Source organism: Dermacentor andersoni, chromosome 1, assembly GCF_023375885.2.
Source record: "Dermacentor andersoni chromosome 1, qqDerAnde1_hic_scaffold, whole genome shotgun sequence".
Classification (NCBI taxonomy): domain Eukaryota; kingdom Metazoa; phylum Arthropoda; class Arachnida; order Ixodida; family Ixodidae; genus Dermacentor; species Dermacentor andersoni.
The window spans coordinates 361,480,672-361,503,313 of record NC_092814.1 but is presented as its reverse complement, the minus strand read 5'-3'; the positions used below and the strand labels follow the sequence as shown (position 1 = coordinate 361,503,313).

The 22,642-nt window shown below is 44.7% G+C and overlaps 1 protein-coding gene across 1 annotated transcript; it reads right to left on the bottom strand.

Moving 5' to 3' along the window:
- Positions 1–5,029: 5,029 nt before the first annotated feature.
- LOC126516628 (putative nuclease HARBI1) lies at positions 5,030–14,485 on the bottom strand. The gene is made up of 5 exons (XM_050166742.3): positions 14,399–14,485; positions 10,500–10,529; positions 6,684–7,151; positions 6,467–6,608; positions 5,030–6,001 (listed from the first exon to the last, which is right to left on the bottom strand). Exons 1-5 carry the CDS (start codon positions 14,483–14,485, stop codon positions 5,511–5,513), a joined length of 1,218 nt encoding a protein of 405 aa, XP_050022699.2. The 3' UTR covers positions 5,030–5,510.
- Between the last annotated feature and the right edge of the window lie 8,157 nt (positions 14,486–22,642).

The following is a 22,642-nucleotide window of genomic DNA, read 5'->3' as shown; positions in this document are numbered from 1 at the left end:
TTTCCATGTGCATGCACCTGCTAGGCTGTATATTGCCTTTTACCAACATGTTCACACATACAAATGTTACTAGGGGGGCTCATAAAACGTCAGTAGCAAGTACATAAGCACATGTAAGTAAAATGTCGCCACAATGTCACTACAGAGCCTAGACTTGTGTTGGTTAACGGTGACTATGGGCGCGATAACGTAACTCTATTCCAAACAAAAACTGTTCCAAACTCCGGACGTCAAAATGACGCGACAGTTTCTGCGTATGGGGCGGGAACCAGCGACGTTTTTCAATCTGCCCAATCAGCAGCCTCCATCGTTGCCGGAAGCATGTTTTGCTTGTTTTTTATTTGCAAAGGGACCGTATAGCAAGTGACATTTAGATATAAACGTCTGATAAAAGAACAATTGTATGTAGCTGAGAGTAAAAGTGTTTTGTAATCTTTTAACGCAAAAGAAGTTGAAGCGCGCTTGAATGTAAACACAAATATTTTAATTTTTCGAGTCATAGCCACACACGTGCCAATTCCGCATCCAATCCATTTTGCTACGCACACTTAAGATGGCGGCTGCGTGAAAACAGCTGATCGGTTCTGTGGGCCGCTCTTGGTGTATTTTTGTCCGTAACGTGATTAGATGAAATCTCGCCGTACGAGGTACTTTCGCCCGAGAAGAATTCTGGAAGCTGTGAACATCATGAAGACTGTGAAAGCGTAGTGCTCGGTGAGTAAACACATCATTCTTTCTTGTGCTTAGTGACTGAGCAGTAGCATCTGAACCTGGGTGATCGCATGGTGTTCACTTTTGCTTTTATTCGCATAGGATACGGAAGAATCGATGAAGGTTGGAAGGCATCTCAACAGATAGCTGGTAAGAAAACGTTTTCTATAAACGATCGCAACTATCTCCGAACGTAGGTCATGATTTAAATCGAGGGTGGTCTGTAACAGAGGCTCATTTTTTTTTCTTTGCCACACACTGCTGCGCAGTGATCCATTCCCCCGTGCGGGCGGTACCGATACTTCTGCTGGATATAACTTGCACGAGAAAAGTTTTTTTGTTGTTATTATTCACTTGTGTTAAATCTAACGTGACATTTATGGCGTGATAAAATAACAACACATTAAATGAATGTAACCGTTATGTTTTAACGACGTAGTGATATCTGAAACGGTACAATTTGTTGGTATTAATTCGCTGCGGTCCGGGGAAAATTGAGCGCGAAAAAGAAATGGCGGATGCAAGAAAAAGCGCGCGCGTTTCGGCCGCGCAGGCCGCTATGTTAGTTCAGTTTATGGAGCAGCATCCATACTTGGCGAGAGGCTCCACAAGCCTCTCGCCAAGTATGAGTGCTGCTCAAAAAAGAAAATTGTGGGAGGAAATTGCCGCCGCCCTAAACGCCGTCGGACCGGCAGCAAAGGCAGCCGGGCGCTGGCGCCTGTATTGGGCCCGGCTTTGTTATGGCTGCAAAAAGGTCGCGGCGCAGGTCGGCGCCGAGAAGAGGTGAGCCCGCGACTAGCAACATCTTCGGTACGTATAAGCTGACGGTGTTCATGCATTTGCAGGAAGACGGGAGGCGGAAAGTTGGGCGGCCTGGAGGGCCGCGTGCTTGACGCACATGGGCGAACCGGCCCAGCTTCCGCCCCTGTGGATTTTTTCCGTGGCGACTCCGAGGTGAGTAGCAATGTTCGTTGCTATGTGTACCGATGTCGGGCAGTTACACCGTGGTGAATATTTTGCCGTTGTGTGCTTGTTTTCTTACAATTCAACACACATGCCAGCACATGATATCCGTACTCTGCAAGAACGGAAATGCTGCCCCACTGCTGTTAAGAAACACCTTGTGGTGGATTTCATGGCTCGTTAATCCGAAAAGCATTAGCAACGAGTTGTCAAAGCTCCAAGTCACTAGTATGTCGCATGCTGGATTAAGAATTTTCTGATTTAAAAACTATAAGTGAAATAGACATTGCAACCAGTTGATGGAACTTAATCACATTATGTCCTGTACTTTATTGTTCCAGGAGGACACCTCCAGTGAAGAGGAGCCGCATGCCGATGTGCCCCCTGCCCCACCAGCAGCAGCTGCCCGCGTTTCTGTAGGCACGGAGCCGGGGACTAGTGGCACTGCACGTAAGGCACTTCAGCAGCTGTTGCAATACGAACACATCACTCCAAGCAGTATCTATTAAGACCTTTGAAACAGAAATTGTGTATTTATATTATTTACATGGCAAAGGAAAAGTGCCTGCCTAAAGGTCGCTGCAAAATGGAACAATAATCTGACTGTTAACACCATTTGTAATGCAGCTTGTGCAGCGTACAAGCTGAAAGTACTATCAGTGTAGTATTTTATGATGGTGTAGTGCCTTTTTGTTGATGCAAATTTACTGTCCATTTTGTGAACGGTGTGTTGCTGGAATTATTTTTCTGGGCTTCCACCTGATAATGAACCAGTAAAATGTCTACGCAGGATGGAGCGAAATTAGTTTTTTTAACCTGTTTACTGATTTTATTTTTACGGACCATCAGCTCGGCAGCAGCCCCGCAGGCCGCCACCCCGCCAACAGGTCCTCGAGGACGCGGTGTGCAGGACGGCCGCCGACTATGCCCGGCAAAGGCGGCAAATGCGGAGGCGGCAAGCTTCCACCAGCTGTTGCTGCAGCAATATAGGCAGGTGCGTACAACTTGGCCGGGTCATTTTTTGAAGAGGTGATTAGTGCACATGGTAATAATGTACATTACAACCATGTTACACATGAGAGGCATCTGTAGTCATTTGGCTCATTGGGTCATGCACGTTTATACATCTCCTTTGAGGTGTTCTTTAACACATAGCAACTTACAAAACATTTCCACGGTTGCATGTATCGCCACAGCATGATCATCATTTGTTCAACAATTCAACTAGTCACCAATACTGCCTTCTGACAGGCAGAGGCAGCTTGGTAGGATTTGCTACGTTTCACACGTTTTTAACATAACAGACCATGTACGTTTGCACGGCCATTTGTCATGTCATATGTAAATGATCTCGCTGCCCTCAAGAGTAACCTTGCTGAAACTGCAACACTTGCAAACAGTGCAAATCGAGCATTTACATTGCATAACCTGTAGCTAACTAAGTGAATTTGTTTTGCAGCTGGTGGAAGAACAGAGGGCAGCGCGGCAGGTCCTGCAGCAGCTGGTAGCCGAGATGCGTGGTTCGCGAGAGGCGACTACTCTCATCGCAACCACGCTGCGCCAGCTGCTGGCTGCCCTCGCTCACCTCCGCGAGCCGCCTCAGCCATAAGGGACAGCTTTTTTTTTTTTTTGCCATATCATCCTTTAGTGCTGTGTAGGTACAAGTGTTGCCTATCTTTCCGTTCAGATCACCGCTGCAGCATTTGGTGGTGGTGCCCATACATCCTCACAAGCTGTTGTGCTGCCAAGTTGTAGCCAGTCTTGTGAACTGATGTGCAGGTCATGCGTGACCATGGCAGCGAAGACTGACAGTGCGGTGATGTCACTTGAAACACGAATGCATGGTTTTTTTTTTTTTGTATGTAGCACTAAAGGATGATATGGCTGTTTTTCGTACATTTCTGTCCCTAATCATATTTTTTTTTTGCAGGGTAATTTCTCTTATGTTTATTTTCATTTGTAGTGCAAATTTGCCCAAGTGAGGCATTATATGACTTATATGTAGAACTTTTGCGTTTCTGTTCCTAACCGTATTTTTTCCCCAAGTTCATTTCTTTTCGTGTGTATTTTTATTTGACCAAGTGAGACGGTATAACTTATATGTACAATTTTTGCCATATTTTTTCGTTTCTGTTCCCAACTATTTTTTTCCCCAAGTTCATTCTTTTTCGTGTGTATTATTATTTGACCAAGTGAGACGGTATAACTTATATGTACAATTTTTGCCATATTTTTGCGTTTCTGTTCCCAACTATTTTTTTCCCCAAGTTCATTCCTTTTCGTGTGTATTATTATTTGACCAAGTGAGACGGTACAACTTATATGTACAATTTTTGCCATATTTTCATTTGGTGTTCACTTTTGTTTCGCTGTTACTGATATGTTTCAATATGCACCGTTCTTCCACGGAACATACACTATGCAATCACTTTTACGGCAACTACGACATTGTCTCGCACACCATACAGGTGCACTTAATAACTACAATGCTGTGATAACTGGAAATCAATTTTCATGCCATATGTATGTCATGTTTGCAATGTCAAACCATTCGTGCCTTCGCAAAGTGGCCGAATTGGTATTTTTGTTAACACCAAGCACCTGTTACTTGTGATGGTTATTGTGATATTTCAGGTGTCCTTACCTATGATAGCAATACAATCTAGTCGCCATTGTAGTATAGCACAGTTTCCGACATATGTAACGGAGCCATCGATGTGGCCGCTATTTTGACATTCACTGCCAGGCTGCTCTTGCAGCCGTTATATGAAATACCGTTGAAGTGCCAAGCATTTTCTCACTTGTTCCTTAAAAGCATGTCATGGCTGCTTTATACTGTGATCTTATTACGGCACTAGTCATTGAAAAGAAACTGTTTTGTACTACAAACATGCCAACTACATAATAGACAAGACATCTTTCTTGCTGTTAAGTTGCTGGATGAAGATAAATGGTTGTCTGCGAGTTCAAAAAAATATCATTATGCTCGTGCCATATTTATGCAATTTAACATCTGCCACTGGTAGTGTACTGGGTCCCATGTAGTGAACATCACACGGCTATTTTGGCGCCATGAAGCCATGCTCAGTGTACTTGTCTGTCATTTGCTTTGATGAAAGATGGCATTGAAGATGGAGCACATGGTTTTATTTACAATGCAGATATAAGTAAACGATTTTAAACAATACAAGTGGCACTTGAAATGACTATTTACAATTTGTGTTCCTTCAATTTCAGAACTCTATTTACATATGTACGCTCTCCCAAGGGAGAAGAACGCGCTCGACATGCCAGGCGATTGTTTTCGGCATAACTTGGCCTTCTGTCAAGGAACTGTGCGGTGGCTGTGTGGCAAAACAGCGCAGGACTTACAAGGTGCGTGAGAACAGTACACATGGTGGAGCGAGAAGTGTTGTGCTTGGCAGCAGCCCAAATAGGAAGCGAAAAGACGAAGACCATCCTCCCATGCACAGTGCAGATGGCGGTGACAGTGTCGGTGATGACAGAAGCAACAGCAGCAGCAGCAAATCATTTGGCAAACCCTAGCTGCCCAGAGAAGTGGCTACAACATTCTGCTGATGAACACAAAGTGTTCTATCCACAGGTACTAAACGAAAGGCTCTCATGTAGTGTCACAGTGGAATGATGCAATCATCTCCGGTAGTGACAGCTCACTGGCAGAGGACACGTGAAAACGCTGGTTATGATTGAGCGGATTCTATAAAAAAACAGCACGCTATCCACTAATTGCACACATTTCTTCACATTGGTTCCTGCTCTCTATTAGGTGTGTAGACAGCAGTAATAAACATCTGCCCGCAGTGTCGGGCACGTGTTTATTGCTGCTGTCGGTGCTGCTGCCGACGCAGCCGCCTTCGCACCCTTTGCAAGTAGTGCTGGTGCTGCTGCCGTATCGTGCCAAATGAGCGAATAACATTGTCCCGGGCAGCACAGCCTCTCAGGTACATTATGCGTGATGCCCTCACTCGGGGAACTCTCTGTGGGGAGGGGTTGCCACTTTCATCATCACTGCTGCTGTTGCTGCTGTCATCACTAACATCATCTATTAACACGTCACCTTCGTCGAGACACAAGTTGTGCAACACTGCACATGCTGCAACGATGTTGGCAGCGCGTTCTGGCTCGTAGTGGAGGGCGCGGTACCGCTGAAGGCAGCGAAAGCGGCTCTTCAGAAGCCCAATGCACCGCTCCACTACGGACCGCATGGCAGCATGTGCAGTGTTGTACCTGCCTTCTGCAGTGTGTATGGGATGGTGGCCTGTGACTGGGGTCAGGAGCCATGGTTCCAGGGGGTAGCCGCTGTCACCTGCAGGATCATAAAACATGGTATGAACTCTGCACAAAGTTTAGTAGGCGAAGCATGGGTCATGTAAAATGCACCTACTACAGAAAGGCTGCAATAAAGAAATATACAGGCTGAGCACCTGACGCAGCTGTGATCACAGATAACAATAGCTGGGACATAGCATCCCTATTTGCAGCAAGGCAGCTCTTTGTGTAGTCTCCATTCACAAATGACTGTCAGTGTAAAAAAGAATGTGACAACGCGTGCACTGTACACTCACATTAAGAATTAGTTTAAAGCGCAACGCAGAGGTGTGTTTTCACTTTGTTTCGTGCAGATATCATTGGAAAATTTCTACATCTCGCCTATACTTAATAACCTGACTATGACATAAGGGGTTCGGGCTTCAATATTCTCCTACGGCGCGAGCACGCTTTGCTGCATGCTGCCAGAATTGCAACTGTACAAAATTTTCCCGCTGCTCACCGAGGAGGTGTTCGCCGGCCTTGGCAATATGCCCCTCCAGGAACCGACGACGCAACCACGTAGTTCTCCAGACGTGGGCGTCGTGGTCTGACCCCGGTCGCAGAGGGTCGACGGCGAGGATCCGCATGCCTGCGTCGCAGATCTGACGAGAGCGCGCACAGCAGATAAGCCACGCGTTGCTATGACGGGCAAATTAGACAAAAATTAAGATACTTACGAACACTGTGTTGAGGGCGTAGTAGCCTTTGCGGCACATGAATGCCGCCTTCTGCTCGCCCTTCGGTGCGATGATGGCTATAAGGCTGCCGTCCACGCATCCGATGACGCCGGGAATGGAGCCGCGTCGAAGGAACCCTTCCTTCACGGCCGCCTTCTCCTGCGACGTCCTCGGGAAATGGACCCACTTGTTGCGGGCCCCGGCGTGGACGATTGCCTCCGCCACGCGTCGCACACACTTGCTGACCGCAGGCTGGGTCACGCCGATCGTCTCCTCGCTCCCTACCGAGGCTTGAAAGCTGCCCGTTGCGAAGAATCGCAACGCGCACAACACTTGCCGCTCCACCGACAGCGCTGAAGTTCTCACGCCTCCGAGTTCCTCCGCCACTTCGTCGCACAGCCACAGCACAGTTTCTTTCTTCAGGCGAAAGTGCCGCCGAAACTGATCGTCTGGCATGTCAAACGCATCCTCGGGCTCCCTCCTCCCGCGCCCGGACTGACGAGCCGCCGCCGCCGCCGCCAACGCAATCACGAAGGCCGCCATTTTTTTCTATTCCAAACGGAACGGGGCACTCACCGGTTATTCCACGAATTTGCCGGGTTTGTTCGGCATAATTTAGCATAATGAGTGCGTAAACGTCACTTTGACGTGGCAGTTTTTGAGCATTCCTGACGTCGCTTGACAGGCAGGAAAAATGGGCGCGGCCTCAAAAAATTCGGCCAATGAGCGAGCGGTGTCGGCCATTTTGGAATAGAAACAGAACGGAATAGTTTTACGTTATAGCGACCTATATCGAATGTTTACGGACTATCTATGAACATGCTTCAATTGAGTTAGTTGGTTAGTTAGATGGGGTTTAATGGCGCAAAAGCGGCTTAGGCTATGCTGCGCCAAACACGAGGTGTTTTAAAATCCAGTTTATGAAGGAAAAGGATTTGTTAATAATGTATATTTTATGTAAAAAGCCAGTGTCATCTAGAAATCTACGGACGTCACATAATGGTACTAGCGGATCATCACCTAAAATTAGAGCATGGTGAAAGGCATGTGTAGTTGATATAATTTGTGCAAAAGTGCTCGTCTGTGTGTTTCAATATGTGTACATGTCAGTAATATGTGCATAACTGTTAGTGGCTCATGACATTTCTCGCATGCTGCTGTGTCTTCTTTCATAAGTAAGTAATTGTGTGTGAGGTGTGTGTGCCCAATGCGTAGTCGACATACAACTACTTCGATGAACTGCTCCTGATGATAACATGACTTCACTGGCCAATTATGGGTCTAGTGAGATGTAGCTTGTTGTCGCCACAACGGTCCCATTCGAGTTACCATTTTGCCGTTAAGGCTTTTCTAATCGCACGGATGCTATCTTTGCATGGAAGTGTTCTGTTTGTTATCTCTTTGTATGCTGCCATCGATGCACATCTATCAGCTGCTTCGTTACCCGGTATCCCAACATGGCTTGGAACCCAGCAGAAACGAATTGACCTCCCGTATTTATTAAGCGCCAACATGTTTAAAAGGTCTATCAGGGGTTCACACCCAGATTTCAGCTGTAGAGCTTTCAGTGTGCTTAAAGAGTCAGTCTATATGAGTGCATGTTTGTGTTTATCAGTGATAATATTTTTAACGACAACCGAGATAGCGTAAACTTCGGCCGTGAAAACAGAAGCGTGTTGTGGCAATCGAATACTTGTTTCCCAATTTTCCGTTACGGCCCCCACACCCGCGTGATCTTTTGTTTTAAAGCCATCAGTGTAATATTCCATGTTATTTTGATATTTGTCCTCAAGTGCACGGAATTCTTGTATAATGTGTTCGTGTGGGATGTCTCTTTTCTTTGGATGTGTTAATGTCCAATCACAAAAGTGTGTGAAATCGTACCACGGGGCCAACCTTTGTGGTTTCTTGGCAACCTGGAGGACTTCGTGTGGAATGTCATAATCCCGACAGTACTGCTCATACAACAGGACAAGTGGCCTAATCATATTCGGTTTATTTGTGTAGTGTAAGCGTGAGTTGCACTGCGTAAGGATGTTGTAGCATATGTGTTGAGGTGATGACTGAATACTGAGTATGTAGGAAAAAGTGAGTAATGCTCTGCGCTGCTGTAAGGAGGGTTCATTACACTCGACATATAAACTTTGAATCGGTGAAGTTCTGTAGGCACCACTTCGCAGTCGCAGTCCAAGGTTATGTACTGGATCAAGTCGTTGGATGTAGGACTGTCTGGCTGAGCCGTAAACCACGGAGCCGGAGCCTAAAAGGCTACGCACAAGAGACCGGTAAACACGTAAAAGGCACGTTCGGTCGGAACCCGAGTGCTTATGAGACAAAATTTTAAGGATATTTACAGCTCTATTTGCTTTAATCTTTAGTGCTTTTATGTGAGTTAGGAAGTTAAGTTTGGTGTCAAAGGCTACTCCTAAAAACTTATGTTGTTTCACCCGCAGTATGGTGTCGTTCAATTTTAGGACTGGATCGCTGTGTAGCCCTCGTTTCTGAGAGAACAAAACAGTAACTATTTTCTGTGTGGAGAAACGGAAACCATTTTTGTTAACCCATTGTGTAAGTTTATTTATTGGCATTTGAAGCTGCCTCTCACAGGTTGGCAAATTTGAGGCGCGGCAAGCCACTTGGAGATAGTCTATGTAAGCAGAGTGCATAAGAGACGACGGTATAATGTTATTAACTGAGTTCATTTTTACTATAAACAGTGTCGTGCTGAGAACACAGCCTTGTGGAACGCCATTTTCCTGCGTAAATGCATGAGAATGTACTGTACCCAGACGTACCTGAAATGTTCTAGTAGACATAAAATCAGCTAGGCAATTTAGCATTTTACCACGGATGCCGAGGTCAGCCAGGTCTCTTAAAATTCCATATCTCCATGTGGTATCATAGCCTTTTTCTAAATCGAAGAAAACTGCAAGACAGTGTTGTTTGTGTAAAAATGCATATCGAATTTCATGTTCTAGACGGACAAGATGGTCAGTAGTTGAACAACCCTTTTGATATCCACACTGGTGGGGGTCTATGAGGTTTCTTGATTCTAAAATAAATGGGATCTAATATTGATAATGCTTTCATATGATTTTGCCAAACAGCTAGTGAGGGCAATGGGTCTGTAGCTGCTTGGGGATGTTGGGGATTTACCGGCTTTTAGAAATGGAACTACTATTGCTTTTTTCCACTCTTCGGGCATTATACCAGATTCCCAGGTTATGTTGAAAATTTTAAGGAGTGCATCTACAGATGCCTGGGATAGATGAACCAGCATGGCGTAGTGAATACGGTCATGACCTGGCGCTGTGGTTTTCCCTGCAGAAAGGACTCTGTTTATTTCTTGTTGTGTGAGGGGGTATTGTACGGTTCACTTGACGCGCCACTAGTGGGCAGCTTCTGTTTTTCAGCAGACTGTTTTTACTGTAAAAATTCCTTTGTATAATTCCCTGAGCTGGAAACATCCCGGAAATGTTCGCCAAGTATATCTGCCTGTTCTTGTATTGTTGTTTGTGTGTCTGGACTTGTAAGTAACGGTATTGTGTAAGATGAGTAATCTCCGCGAAACTTTCCTACCTGTTCCCGCATGCGTTTAGACGTGACTTTACTGTTTATGGAAGATACGTATTTCTTCCATGATGATTTTTCTGCCTGCCTTCTGATAAATCGCGCCTTGGCTTTGGCCTGTTTAAAGCATAAAAGGTTGGTATAGGTTGGGTGTCTTCGTAACATACCCCAGGCCCGATTTTGAAGCTTTTTGGTTTCTGTGCACTCAGGAGTCCACCAGGGGAAACTTTTTTTTGCGCACAGGACCGGATGTTTGAGGTATTGCCTTTTCTGCCGCTGAAATTAAAACTGCAGTGAACTTCTCAATAATTTCATTTACATTGAGTTCATTTAAAAAGACTTCTTCAAGTTTTCCATGTTTCATAAAAAGCGCCCAGTCGGCAAGATGTATTTTCCAGCGACGTGGCTTAGAGCTTATGGTAGGTAATGTGGATGATAGCTTAATAAATGCCGGCAAATGATCACTTCATATGAAGTGTCGAGGACTTCCCACTTAAAATCGCTAAAGACAGACGGTGAGCAGAAGGCTAAATCTAGAGAGCTAAATTTTCGTGTGCTTGGTGAAAAATATGTTGGTGAACCCGAGTTTAAAAGACATGCTGTTAGACAAAATAAAATGTCCGATTACTTGCCCTCTGGTTTGTTGTATAGCTGCCCCAGAGGGTACAATGGGCATTAAAATCTCCTACTAAAATAAAAGGCTCCGGCAACTGGTGTATTAGATTTTCCAGTTGTCTAGTAGTAATATGAGTATGGGGTAGGATGTAAAGTGAACAGATGGTGATGGTTTTATATGATAGAACGGTGACGGCGACAGCCTCGAAGGAGGTATTCAGCTGAACATTTCGTGTAGGGGTGCCGCCCTGAACGACTATCGCGACTCCTCCTGACAAACGGCTATAGTGTTCGCGGTCCCTTCGGATAATGGTAAAACCTTTCAGAATGTTACTATATTTCTTGGACCAAGATTCGTTTCTTGAAGACACACTGCAACTGGCGAAAAAGTGTTGATAATGTCTCTGATGTCACCTACATTGTGTATAAGACCTGTGCAATTCCGTGTACAATGGAAGCCATGGTTGTAAAATAAAAAAAAAATGTACTGATGTTAGCGAATTTCTTAAAGGTTAAAGGTGACATGCGATATGGGACAGTACACGTTTATTTGCCGGTAACCGTTCAGGTTGCCTGTCCCTTTTTCTACATATTTATAAGGACCTTTTCCTTCTGGGAGCGCTCAGAAGAGCGCTGTTCTTTTGGCGTCAATGACGCCGGGGTTTTGGTATCGACCTCCATCGCCTTCTATGAGGCGCTGGATGATCGAGAGCCAGGCGCCGAGACACGCGCCTCGGGCCTTGGCGTCCTGTTTAGTTTTGGGACCTGCGGAACAGCTGTCTGCAGGGCCGTCTTGGATGATGGTGGAGTAGCACTAGCTGCTGCCACCGAGGGGGCGGATGGAGTTGCTACAGGACCACTGACTGTGAGCCCTGTAGACTCCTGAGACCGATGTGGTGCGGCCCCCTGTCGCGCCACATACGCATAGCTTATTTGAGGTAAGAGTCACAGCCTCTTCCTTGCTTCGAAAAATGAAATCTCTTTTACTGTGAGAGCAATTACTTCTTCCTCCTTCTTCCAACAGAGACATGATCGTGAATACGCTGGATGATCCCCTTTAGAGTTCACACAGCGTGGGGGAGCGTTACAGTTTTCAGATGGGTGATCGTTGGCGCTGTATTTCGCGCATGCTTCTTTGCCTCTACATGATTGTGATGCGTGGCCGAACCTCTGGCACTTAAAACACCGCCTTGGGTTCGGTAGGTATGGTCTGCCATTTATCTTCAGGTATCCTGCGTCGGGAGAGGTGGGGAGAATGCTAGTACCAAGTGTGAGGATCACATGTTTGGTGGGTAGTTGTTCACTGTTTCTTCGGATTGTAATTCCTTGCGCTTTGATCACATCTTGTTCTTGGAACCCCTCGAGGAGTTCCTCGTCACTCAAGCTGAGAAAATCTTCCTCTGAGATAACGCCCCTGCAGGTGTTTAGGAGAAATCATGACTTTGATTTCACCAATACTGGCGAGTTCGGACAGCTTTGCCACTTGTTCTTTTTTCCTCAGTTCTATAAGCAGGTCTCCACTGGTCATTTTCGGGGCTTTATAGTCTTTGTCAATTTTTTCTATCAGGCATTTCGCCACCAAGAAAGGGGATAGCTTATGCATACTTAGTGTTCCTTCATTATGCAAGATGTGGTAACGTGGAAAGTTGTCTAGGTCGGTTCGGAGGGCAAATTGAAATGGTGCATCGGTGCGGCCTCTTTTCAGAGGCCGATCTGGAAGTCGCGGGAAAGCTTCTGCCATAACACGGTATAAAATTCGGCGGCAGTGGTAGCCGCCCACCACCGAGCCCAACAAGGAGACGCTACAAGTTCTGAGCAACCTCCACACGCCAGCTATGCACCGCCACTATATCCTAATGCATATAACCGAGATTGGGTATACTACACACGTTTAACCCTTGCCGCCAGCCAATTCGGAAGTAAGAAGAAGTGAAAAGAAGACAGGAAAGATAAAAAGGCAAGAGAGAAAGACGAAGATTGAAGAGGAGGACAGAAAAAGGTGACTGCCGATTTCTTCCAGGTGGGTTAGTCTGGAGGTGCCGTCTATGCGAAGCAGAGGCCAAAGAGGTGTTTCCTCCGCCGGGGCGCCTTAAAGGTCCAGACACCAGCATTGCCTCAACCTCCAGGATCGCCCTTTCCCCAGACACGGCTAAGCCGCGCACGGCTACACGCGGGAGGGTCCAACCCTCGTGTGCTCAGGTACGTGGTGTCGCAACACACCAAACGCCTGCTGACGCAGACGCCCGTGCGGGGATGCTTCAATTGAAGTGCGGTGGCCAATTGTTGACGGGATGTTATAGGGTGTATAAAGACAAATGTTAATGGGCAATTGGTAAGAAGTCGACGACGTCTACAAGCATTCTTCTATTGGAAGAATGTTAACATGGTGTATAAAGAAGACCTGTTAATAGGGGATTGGTAGGAAGTTGGCAGAACATTTACAAACATTCTTCCATTGGAAGAATGTTAATATGGTGTGTAAAGAAGGCTTGTTAATAGGGGATTGGTAGGAAGTTAACAGAAAATATCTGAACATTTTTCTTTTGAAAGAATGTTGATATGGTGTATAAAGAAGACCTGTTAATAGGGGATTGGTAGGAAGTTAACAGAAAATATGTAAACATTTTTCTTTTGAAATAATGTTAATATGGTGTATAAAAAAGCTTGTTAATAGGAGATTGGTGGAACTTAATAGAATATATATGAATATTTTTTTGAAAGAATGTTAATATGGTGTATAAAGAAAGCTTGTTAATAGGGGATTGGTAGGAAGTTAACACAAAATATATGAAAATTTTTCTTTTGAAAGAATGTTAATATGGTGTAATGAAAGCTTGTTAATAGCGGATTGGTAGGAAGTTAACAGAAAATATATGAACATTTCTCTTTTGAAAGAATGTTACTAGGGTGTATAAAGACAAATGTTCATAGGAAATTGGTAGGAAGTTTAAAGACATCCTATGAACATGTTTCTATTGGGAGTTGGTGTCCAATTCCTTCTAGGGTGCTACTAGAGGGTTGGTAGGATGTATAAAGACAGCTGGTAGAATTTCAATTGACTGTTGGTAGGTTCCAGTAACAAAAGTCTATAGACTGTCTAAAAAATGTTGCTAGAACTTTTTATAAGGGATGTGCTTTATACGGAACCTCACGGCGTCGCCGACTACGATGCCGACGGGAGAAATGCGCCTGAAATGTATATATACTTGGTATCGCAGTCAAAAGCCTCTTATATGGCCTGGTCTCGCATTATAGTTGCCGGCTAGTGCTTCTTCAAAAATATAATACGTGTACTCAGCCAGGAAGGAGTTAACTAGCAGGGAGCATTATGTCACGAAATCAGCCTCGGCAAGTGCACTTTCCGTAAAATCATTCTCTTTTATTTTTTCGTTTGCAGTATCGGCCCAGAACGTGATCTCTGAGACTCAGTGTATTGTGCAGGAGTGTTCCGTTATTATTTCTTAAATGACACGCACTTGTTCGGCTGTCCTGCCATAGCTATACCTGCATAGCGGATCACTAAAACCTACCCCGCAGACTGACGTGACGATCACTTGCTGGGCCGACGTGTTTAGCTTCATTCCAGTTTCGCCATACTGACTCCTAATTCCTCTCATCCTGAATGCACGTGCTCAACGGCTGACATACAATTTGCTTATGTGTGGACGCCCCTTTACAGCTCCGCACAATGGGAAGAGCAGATTCGGTGGTAATTTATCCAGCTTTCACGTGTTGGGCATTAGAAGAAATCCGTGGACGTCCTCATTGTAGCTTCGGTTTAGTCGCACGCATTCTAGGGCGTGGTCTTGCTGACATGGCCTGTTTCCGCGAATTTTTTAAAAACAATCTTTCCTTGTCACTTCCTTCGAGCTTTCCACTGCTGCTGTTGCTCTCTGGCAAGTCTCGTTGCGGGTTGTGGATGATGATTTATGGATTTTATCGGCGCAAGAGGCAGGTATGGCCCAAGATCGCCAAGCAAAATATAATGAATGTATTGTTCGTATAAAGTGGCAAGTGTCAGTTGTGAATCTGAATTACGAATACTAGATGTAACTAGGCTGTACAGAGGTCTAAAAATTAGTCGCTGCAAAATTCGTAAAATGTACTTTTATTAAAATAATGACAATGACTAGTAATGTATACTATGAACATAAAAGTTCTATTACAAAGGGATGATGTAATAAACGCGTGAGAAATAGTGGTACTGGTGCATCGCCAATGAGCCCTTGAACGCTAGGGCTGGGAAGCACGTCCTCTAAAAAATGCTATCGCAGCAGCAGCCTCTAATGAAATAATGTGCTACATATACCTCCGGCTGATAACATGCCATTCACCAGTATTTGTAAAAACTTTAAGATTAAGTTGTCGTGAAAAAGCGGTTGAGTGCTGAGAAATATTGTCGAGTGCAGGGGAATGAGTTGTTTGTATGCCAAGGCAAAATGTTTTTGTTTGAGGTTCTACTTTTTGACACTCTAAGAAGACGTGAAGGACTGTTAGCGTCTCGTCACATTTATGGCAGACAGGAGGATCATCATCGGTCAATAGGTAGGAGTGATTTCTATACGTGTGGCCTATCCTAATTTGGCAGAAAATAAACTCAGTTTGTCGTGTTTCTCTTATTGCTGGCCAGTTTCCTACGTTTTGCTTATAAATGTTTCAGTATCCCGCCTACGTTGCTAATCGCCTCTCAGTTTTCTACGTAGGAAGAACTTTAAATTTATGACAGGGACAGCTGTGGTGGAATTACTTCGTTTTGTAGTTACTAATGTGGCTAAATGCTCCTCAAGCACATTACCATGAATGTCCTTGTGGCCAGGTACGCAGCATATTATATGTTGATGAGATGTGTACAAAACGCACAGGATTGAGTAAAGTTCTCTAAAGAGAGTATCTTTGCTTCTTTCATAGGAACATTAAGCCTCTGACGATGATTAATGAATCTTTAAATATTATTCTTTTGTAGTTTTATTTCCTTGACGTCTTACATCCGACAATAGTACGTAGTCCTCAGCCGTAAGGATACTTATTTGCGGGTGCATACAGCCGAATTCCCAGAAGGATTGGCTGAATTCCGTATAAGAAACGCTAGCATACGACTTTCAAGCATCAGTGTAAAATTCGACGCACGGATACTTCGACTGAAGTTCTACGAAGCGCGTTTTTATATATTTCTGGGGCGTTTTTGTAATTTGTATAAAGAAGTGTCACAATCCATCAGCTGCCATAGCCACAGTGATACTGGCTTGGCTGGAGTGATTAGGGGGTTTTAAAGAGGTGATACAGCCATAGCTTTCCTGAGATGTCTCACATGCAGTAAAAAAGCGTTCTTAAAATTTTGGGGTTTTACGTGCCAAAACCACTTTCTGATTATGAGGCAGGCAAAAAAGGTGCTGTCCCTGTTGGACAGTTGTGGAAAAGTGTGGCACAAGTTATATCGTTTATGGTTTCGTTACAAGGATGTTCACGGTTAGAGTGTGCTTTCAGCAAATACATGGAACTGCACAACGACCTTTGAAGATGGAGTGACTACTCATTGGATTATATATAGACTTTACCGGGCTAGTCCTTAAAGCTTCTGTGGCCAGACGTATGCCTAAACTATGAACAGCATCGAGAATTTTAGGGCATTCGGTGTAACTAACGATACACCACAGCACCGTTACCTACACGCGATCGTATCAGACTTCAAAAAATCCAATAAGCATCTTCTCTCACTGCCCCAATTTGTACGCGCGAGAAGTTTCAGTATGTTCATTGTATTGAGGCAGTTGGCCTTGAGGTACTGGTTGTGGGGGATGAAATTAAGTTCTAAATTGGGTATGACGCCCAAGAATTTGTCCTTTCTTCGCAGGAATGTGCTGGCATTGCAGTTCAGTAGTGGGATTAGGGAGCTGTTCTCTCTTGAAAAAAAAGGACACAGGAGCTTTTATGTGGATTGACAACTGAAGCCATTCTGGTCTGGCCATTTCGATACTTTCATCAGTCCAACCTGTACTTGTCTCTCGCAGACTGAAAGGCTACAGGATTTAAAACCTATCTGTACGACGTCTACGTAAACAAGGGTGCAATTTTGTAGGAATTCTATGCTTTTTGCCACCATCACCGCTCTACCATTGGTCGAAAATCACCGGGCCATGCCCATTTTATCTGTCAGCCACGCGACGTCAGGAACCCGCAAAAACCAGAAACGTCAAAATGACGTTGACACACTCATTAAGGGGAGCATAAGGCACACATTTTTCGCACGGCCAGAGGAAGCGGTCCCTTCCAATGGAATAAAATATGGCTGCGCCTCTCATCACTATGGTGGTGGCTCTTCGCCGTCGCCGACGTGAACACGCACAGCCAGACGACGCGTTTGACATACCGGATGACCATTTTCGACGGTATCTTCGACTCTCGAAGTGCGAGGAACTGGAGGGGGAACTACAAGCGGAGCGAGCGACGGGACTGTCGGTGGAGCAGGTGTGTGAGCTGCGCTTCTTCGCCACCGGGAGCTTCCAAGCGTCCGTAGGGAGCGAGGAGACGATCCGTGCGTCGCAGTCGAGGGTGAGCGAGTGCGTGCGACGCGTGGCAGAGGCTGTCGTGAACGCAGCGGCCCGCAAAAAGTAAGTCCATGTTCCGAAGACGGCCAAAGAAAAGGCAACCGTGAAGGAGGGTTTCCTTCGGCGCGTTGCTATCCCCGGTGTCATCGGATGCGTCGACGGCAGCCTCATAGCCATTATCGCACCCAAGTGTGAGAGCAAGGCTGCACTCATGTGCCGCAAGGGATACTAGGCCCTCAACTGCATGTTCGTGGGTAAACCTCACATTTTCTGGTGCCGATTCTTTTTGACAGTTATGTTGTTCTTCTCAACGGGCACATTGTCTGTTCAAGTTTTACGTGAGATCTGGCACGTGGACCCTCTGCGATCGGGGTCGGACCACGACTCCTTCGTCTCGTAGACGACAGGGCTGCGCCGGCGTTTCCAAGCGGTGCGCATTGCGAATCCCGGGGAATACCTCCTCGGTGAGACAAAACATTTTTTTGGCGCAGTCGCTCTTCAGTAGCAAATAGAACGCCGTGTCTGCTCCAACACAAACCTTTAACCAAATTACAAGCATATGAGTAAATGCCAGGAGTACAAAAAATGAAAACATTTATTGCCACCATTGGCAATGTTCGAAGTTTAAGTTACAGGCACGTTCAGGTGCTTGCCAGAAGCAGAAGAAATGAACAGACAATATTGCTACTACTCTACTGTCATTGATATCACCTACAAGTGTTGATTTTTTTCTGCTTCTGGCAGGCACCGAGTAGTGCGCTTGTAAATTGGTCAAGTTTCTTACGCGTACGGGCATGCTCAACTCATGCTTTTACTGGGGCTCACAAACTCTGAAGTCTACCTTTGTTGAATGATGCTGTAGCTGTCCTCAGTTGCCAACTTGCCTCTCGTCAGAAGAGTACTCAATGTACTATTTTCATCTTCGTGTAGGTGGCAGTGGCTAGCCCTTCGAGCCGTGCGCCTGACCCCAGTTCCCGGCCATCCTCCAGTGCAGACAGCCGACGGTACAACACAGCACATGCCGCCATGCGTTCCGTGGTGGAGAGGCGCATTGGGCTCTTCAAGAGCCGTTTCCGCTGTCTTCAGCGACATCGCACCCTCCTCTACGAGCCGGAACGTGCGGCCAACATTGTCGCGGCATGTGCTGTGTTGCACAACCTTCGACTTTCTGAGTGCGACATAGAAACGGACTATCGCAGCAATGACAACAGCAGCAGCAGCAGTAGTAGTGAGCTCGACGGTGACGGCGACCCCATTCCACACGGTCTGCCTCGAAACACGGGGCCTAGAATGCACTATATGAGAGGGCGGGTTTTTCGAGACATCGTTATTGGCATGTTTGGCACAACCCGTGCACAGCACATGCGTTACTTGAGGAGTGTGCGGTGGGAGCTGCAACGTCAACAACAGCGCCAGCATACTTATTCATCTAAATTAAACACCAGAGCCATTTGTCTGTTGGCTTCATTAGGTTCTGCGAGGAAACAGACCAAGTAGGTATAAGTCGTGGGAGCAATATTTGTAAAAGAGGTGCTTCGTAATCCCTTGCTGGAGAAATAGTGAATTCGCATCTCCATATATCCACCCACGAGTCCCTAGAGAAATCCCCTGTACTGCAGACCCCTTACCCCGAGCGAGTGTTCAAAGCAGACATAACACACTCATCAGTTCGTGTACATTGAAGTCGATATTAAGTACCATCACAGCAGCAGCAAATTACTGGGCAACTATAGAATGAAAACCAGGCTTGCCTCAGGCTAGAAGATGGTGTAACACCTTATCCTGAACACAATAGGCAATTTGAATCGGAAGGCACCTACACTAAAATGCTGTTCTCAGAACGAAATGAACTTGTTAACTGAGTCATCTTCTCATTTCTTTTATTAAAGAAAGACAGAATGCACCATTGTCTGCATAAGGAGATCCCTCCATTGAATTGTGATTTATTGAAGATTTTGAATGCTTTGTTACTGCATATTAACAAGCCATAGTACGACAGATAATCTTTTTCGCTCTGACAGACAAGTGCAGCCAAGCTAGGTCCGGAATAGAATCTAATTTCTGAATTAGACTTCGGAAAAATTAAATGAAATCTAGAAGTCAGGCTCTAATTACAGAAAAATGTCCAGCACCTCATTTGAACACTCCACGCACTTGATGCAGAAATCTATTTTGCAAAAAAAAGAGCGTTTGGTGGTGAAAGTTCTTGTTGTGCAGGAAAGCCAAGTTGCCAGTTTTGCAAAGTGCTCATGGTGTATTATCCACATTCCGCGAACTCGTCTTTCGAATGGATTTCCATTGTGTCTCATACTTGTAATGAAATGTAACAGTGAATGCAATGAAAAGACATGTCGGGTTTCCAAAAGGCAAAAATGGCCTGTGTGGAAGCGCGACTGTCACGAAGAAGAAATTGGTGTGCAAGTTAGGTACAGGACTACTTCTCCTGATGTAAGCCACCTTATAAGCTAGCCGTGAAGCGGGTTGGCACTTCTGCAAATTATCTCACAATTTGTGCCTAAGGATGCTGTCAAGACATCAGCACCTCGTCTAGCGTGCCAGTGTTCGCGAACAATCGCCGCGACTATAAGGAGCCATTCTACGCCTAGTCTCCGTGTCGAGTACGGGGCACGCTGCAGTTGAAAAGTGTTTGTTCTATGCAGTGAATCTGTTTTAGAGGCTTTGCTAAAGGGTCCACTGGATTCCACAAGCCGTCCGCTATGTTCAAGCACCGTTTCATTAATATAATCGATCCACGGCATAAGGCTAGAGTTTTCTGTGCAAGCGTGCGAAATCGGCCGTTTTATTAGGCATTTATCCTTTTGCACGAGGTACAGGCTCGTCTCCCATGAAGAATAAAGCTAGCGGAAGCTGTTGAACATGTTTGCTCTAAGTTGTGAACAACACGTAGCGGAAGCATGTGTCTGAAGCGAAATGGTACATTCTGACCTCATTTTCTCGCACGAACCCGTACCACTCGTACGGGACGAACAGGGATCACTAAAGAAGTCTTAGATTATTTTTGAGGTGCATTAGTGTTCGCAAAGAATTCACATGGCTTTGTTTACCACCGCCGCAGAAGCGGAGTCGGAATTCCTCGTGATACGAGTAATTTATTTCCTGGCCGGCACGGTTGCGTGTGGACTCCGCTGCCCTAAAAGATGCCAGTGATGACATGTGGCCGGGTGACACTCGCAGATCCCTGACAGACCTCATTCAGGATGTGGTGTAACTATTTTGCGCAAGTTGTGCATGAATTCTTCGCTTAGTGTCCTTCTGCGATTCAAAAGAGTGCTCTATTCAATGCCATTCCACAGTGCGTTCTTTATTGGGCCTAATAATGAGCTTACAAATGGGGTTATACATATATAGATACAGAGGGATGGTCCCATAGTCAACAGACTGTACAGGGTACCTCTCATTACAAATGAGTAGGATATGTAATTACAAAGCAACTATATGCAAACGCGCAAGACACGATACTAAGTTCGTCACTAGCTAACGCTGTAAAATATTTATTTTATTTTTATTTATTTATTTATTTAGTACATACTGCAGACCCTTTTCAGGGTCCAAGCAGGACAGGCATATGTTCTTAAAACTCAAAAGATACAGAACACAATGAAAAGAAATACACATAAAAATGAGGAGACAAATATTGCAAACTATTAAGATGTCATAACATGGTTCCAATCGGATATTGTCCGCGGAAAAAAGGAATATTTAAAACAGTCAGTTTTCGCAAAATACGGTGTCAATGAGTGAATGTGATGATGTCGGGTATGACGTGTGGTTAGAGGGGATATGTACTGTGAAGGATCCAAAGCAAACTTATGGTTAAGTAAAGAATGAAGAAACTCAAGGCGATACTTTCCTCTTCGCGTTTCAAGTGTTTCAATATTGTTAGCCGCCATGAGGTCAGTGGGGGAGTCGGTGATTTTAAATTTGGAATAGATAAACCTAACAGCTTTTCTTTGAACCCTTTCTAATTTATCTATGTTAAGTTTAGTGAATGGGTCCCAAACAACCGAAGCATACTCGAGCTTTGGCCTGATGTAAGTGTTATACGTTAGAAGTTTTACGTGAGAAGGTGAATTTCTTAGTTTATGCCTCAGAAAACACAGCTTTTTAAATGCAGAGGAGCATATGTTATCTATATGTGAGTTCCAGGAAAGACGGCTTGTGATTGTTACACCTAGATATTTGTAGCTATTAACCTGCTTTAGTGTTGATGATCCGAGTGTATACACGTGGTTAATTGGGTTCTTTTTATGTGTTATTTGCATCGAAACTGTTTTTTCAGTGTTAAGAACCATGGAAAACTCGCTGCACCAATCAAGAACATTTCGAAGACACTGATCAAGTTCGTTTTGATCGTTAGTACACGTAATTTGCCGGAAAATGACACAATCATCAGCAAACAAGCGAATATGAGTTCCTGGAGTAACTACATTAACAATATCATTTATGTAAATCTGAAAAAGCAAAGGCCCCAAGACGCTTCCTTTTTTTTTTAATGACACAAACCACTTATTAATATAATGATAGCGATCAAATTGTTATATTGAGTGCAAAAAATTACGCAGGTTTCATTTAAATGTGTAACAATGAGAGAACATCTTAATATGACACGGTAATGAGTTCCAAAGTAGTGTGGCTGAAGCATTAGGAGTAAATTTGCCATAATTAGTTCTAGGGTTTGGTAGTAAATAGCTGTTGGCAGAAGCGAAACAGATAGACGTGAAATGTGGATACTGGTTGTTAGTAATTATAGGGAATAGGGAAGAGATTTATAAACAAGTATTCCAAGTGAGTATTTATTTAGTTTCTGTAACGATAAAATGCCGTTAGATCTGAGCATTGGGGATGCTTCCAATGTGTAATGTGTAGCTGCTACGTGTAATGATGCGAAATGCTTGATTTTGGGCATGGTGTAATGGGGATAATTTTGTGGGATACGCGTTTCCCCATGACGATATGCAATAATTAATATGCGTGTGAATAAAGGCGTAGTAGACGGAAATGAGTGGCTCCACATTAAAGAAACAGCGAACTTTATTTAATATTCTAATTCCATATGCTGCGTTCTTTATTAAGGATAAAACATGCTCGTCAAATTTGAGGTGTTTATCTAGTATGACGCCAAGAAACAGTACAGTATCGGTAGGATAAAGTGGACTGCAAGCAGAGGTTAGCGATGGATACACCGAGATATATTTTTGTTTAACTGAG

Coding starts and splice junctions, on each gene's coding strand:
- LOC126516628 (XM_050166742.3), bottom strand. CDS start 14,485: ATGAGAGGAATTAGGAGTCAGTATGGCGAAACTGGAATGAAGCTAAAC. Junction 10,530..14,398: donor TCGTCACGTCAGTCTGCGGG/GTAGGTTTTAGT, acceptor TTTTAATTTCAG/CGGCAGAAAAGGCAATACCT. Junction 6,002..6,466: donor GGCCGGCGAACACCTCCTCG/GTGAGCAGCGGG, acceptor ATGATCCTGCAG/GTGACAGCGGCTACCCCCTG.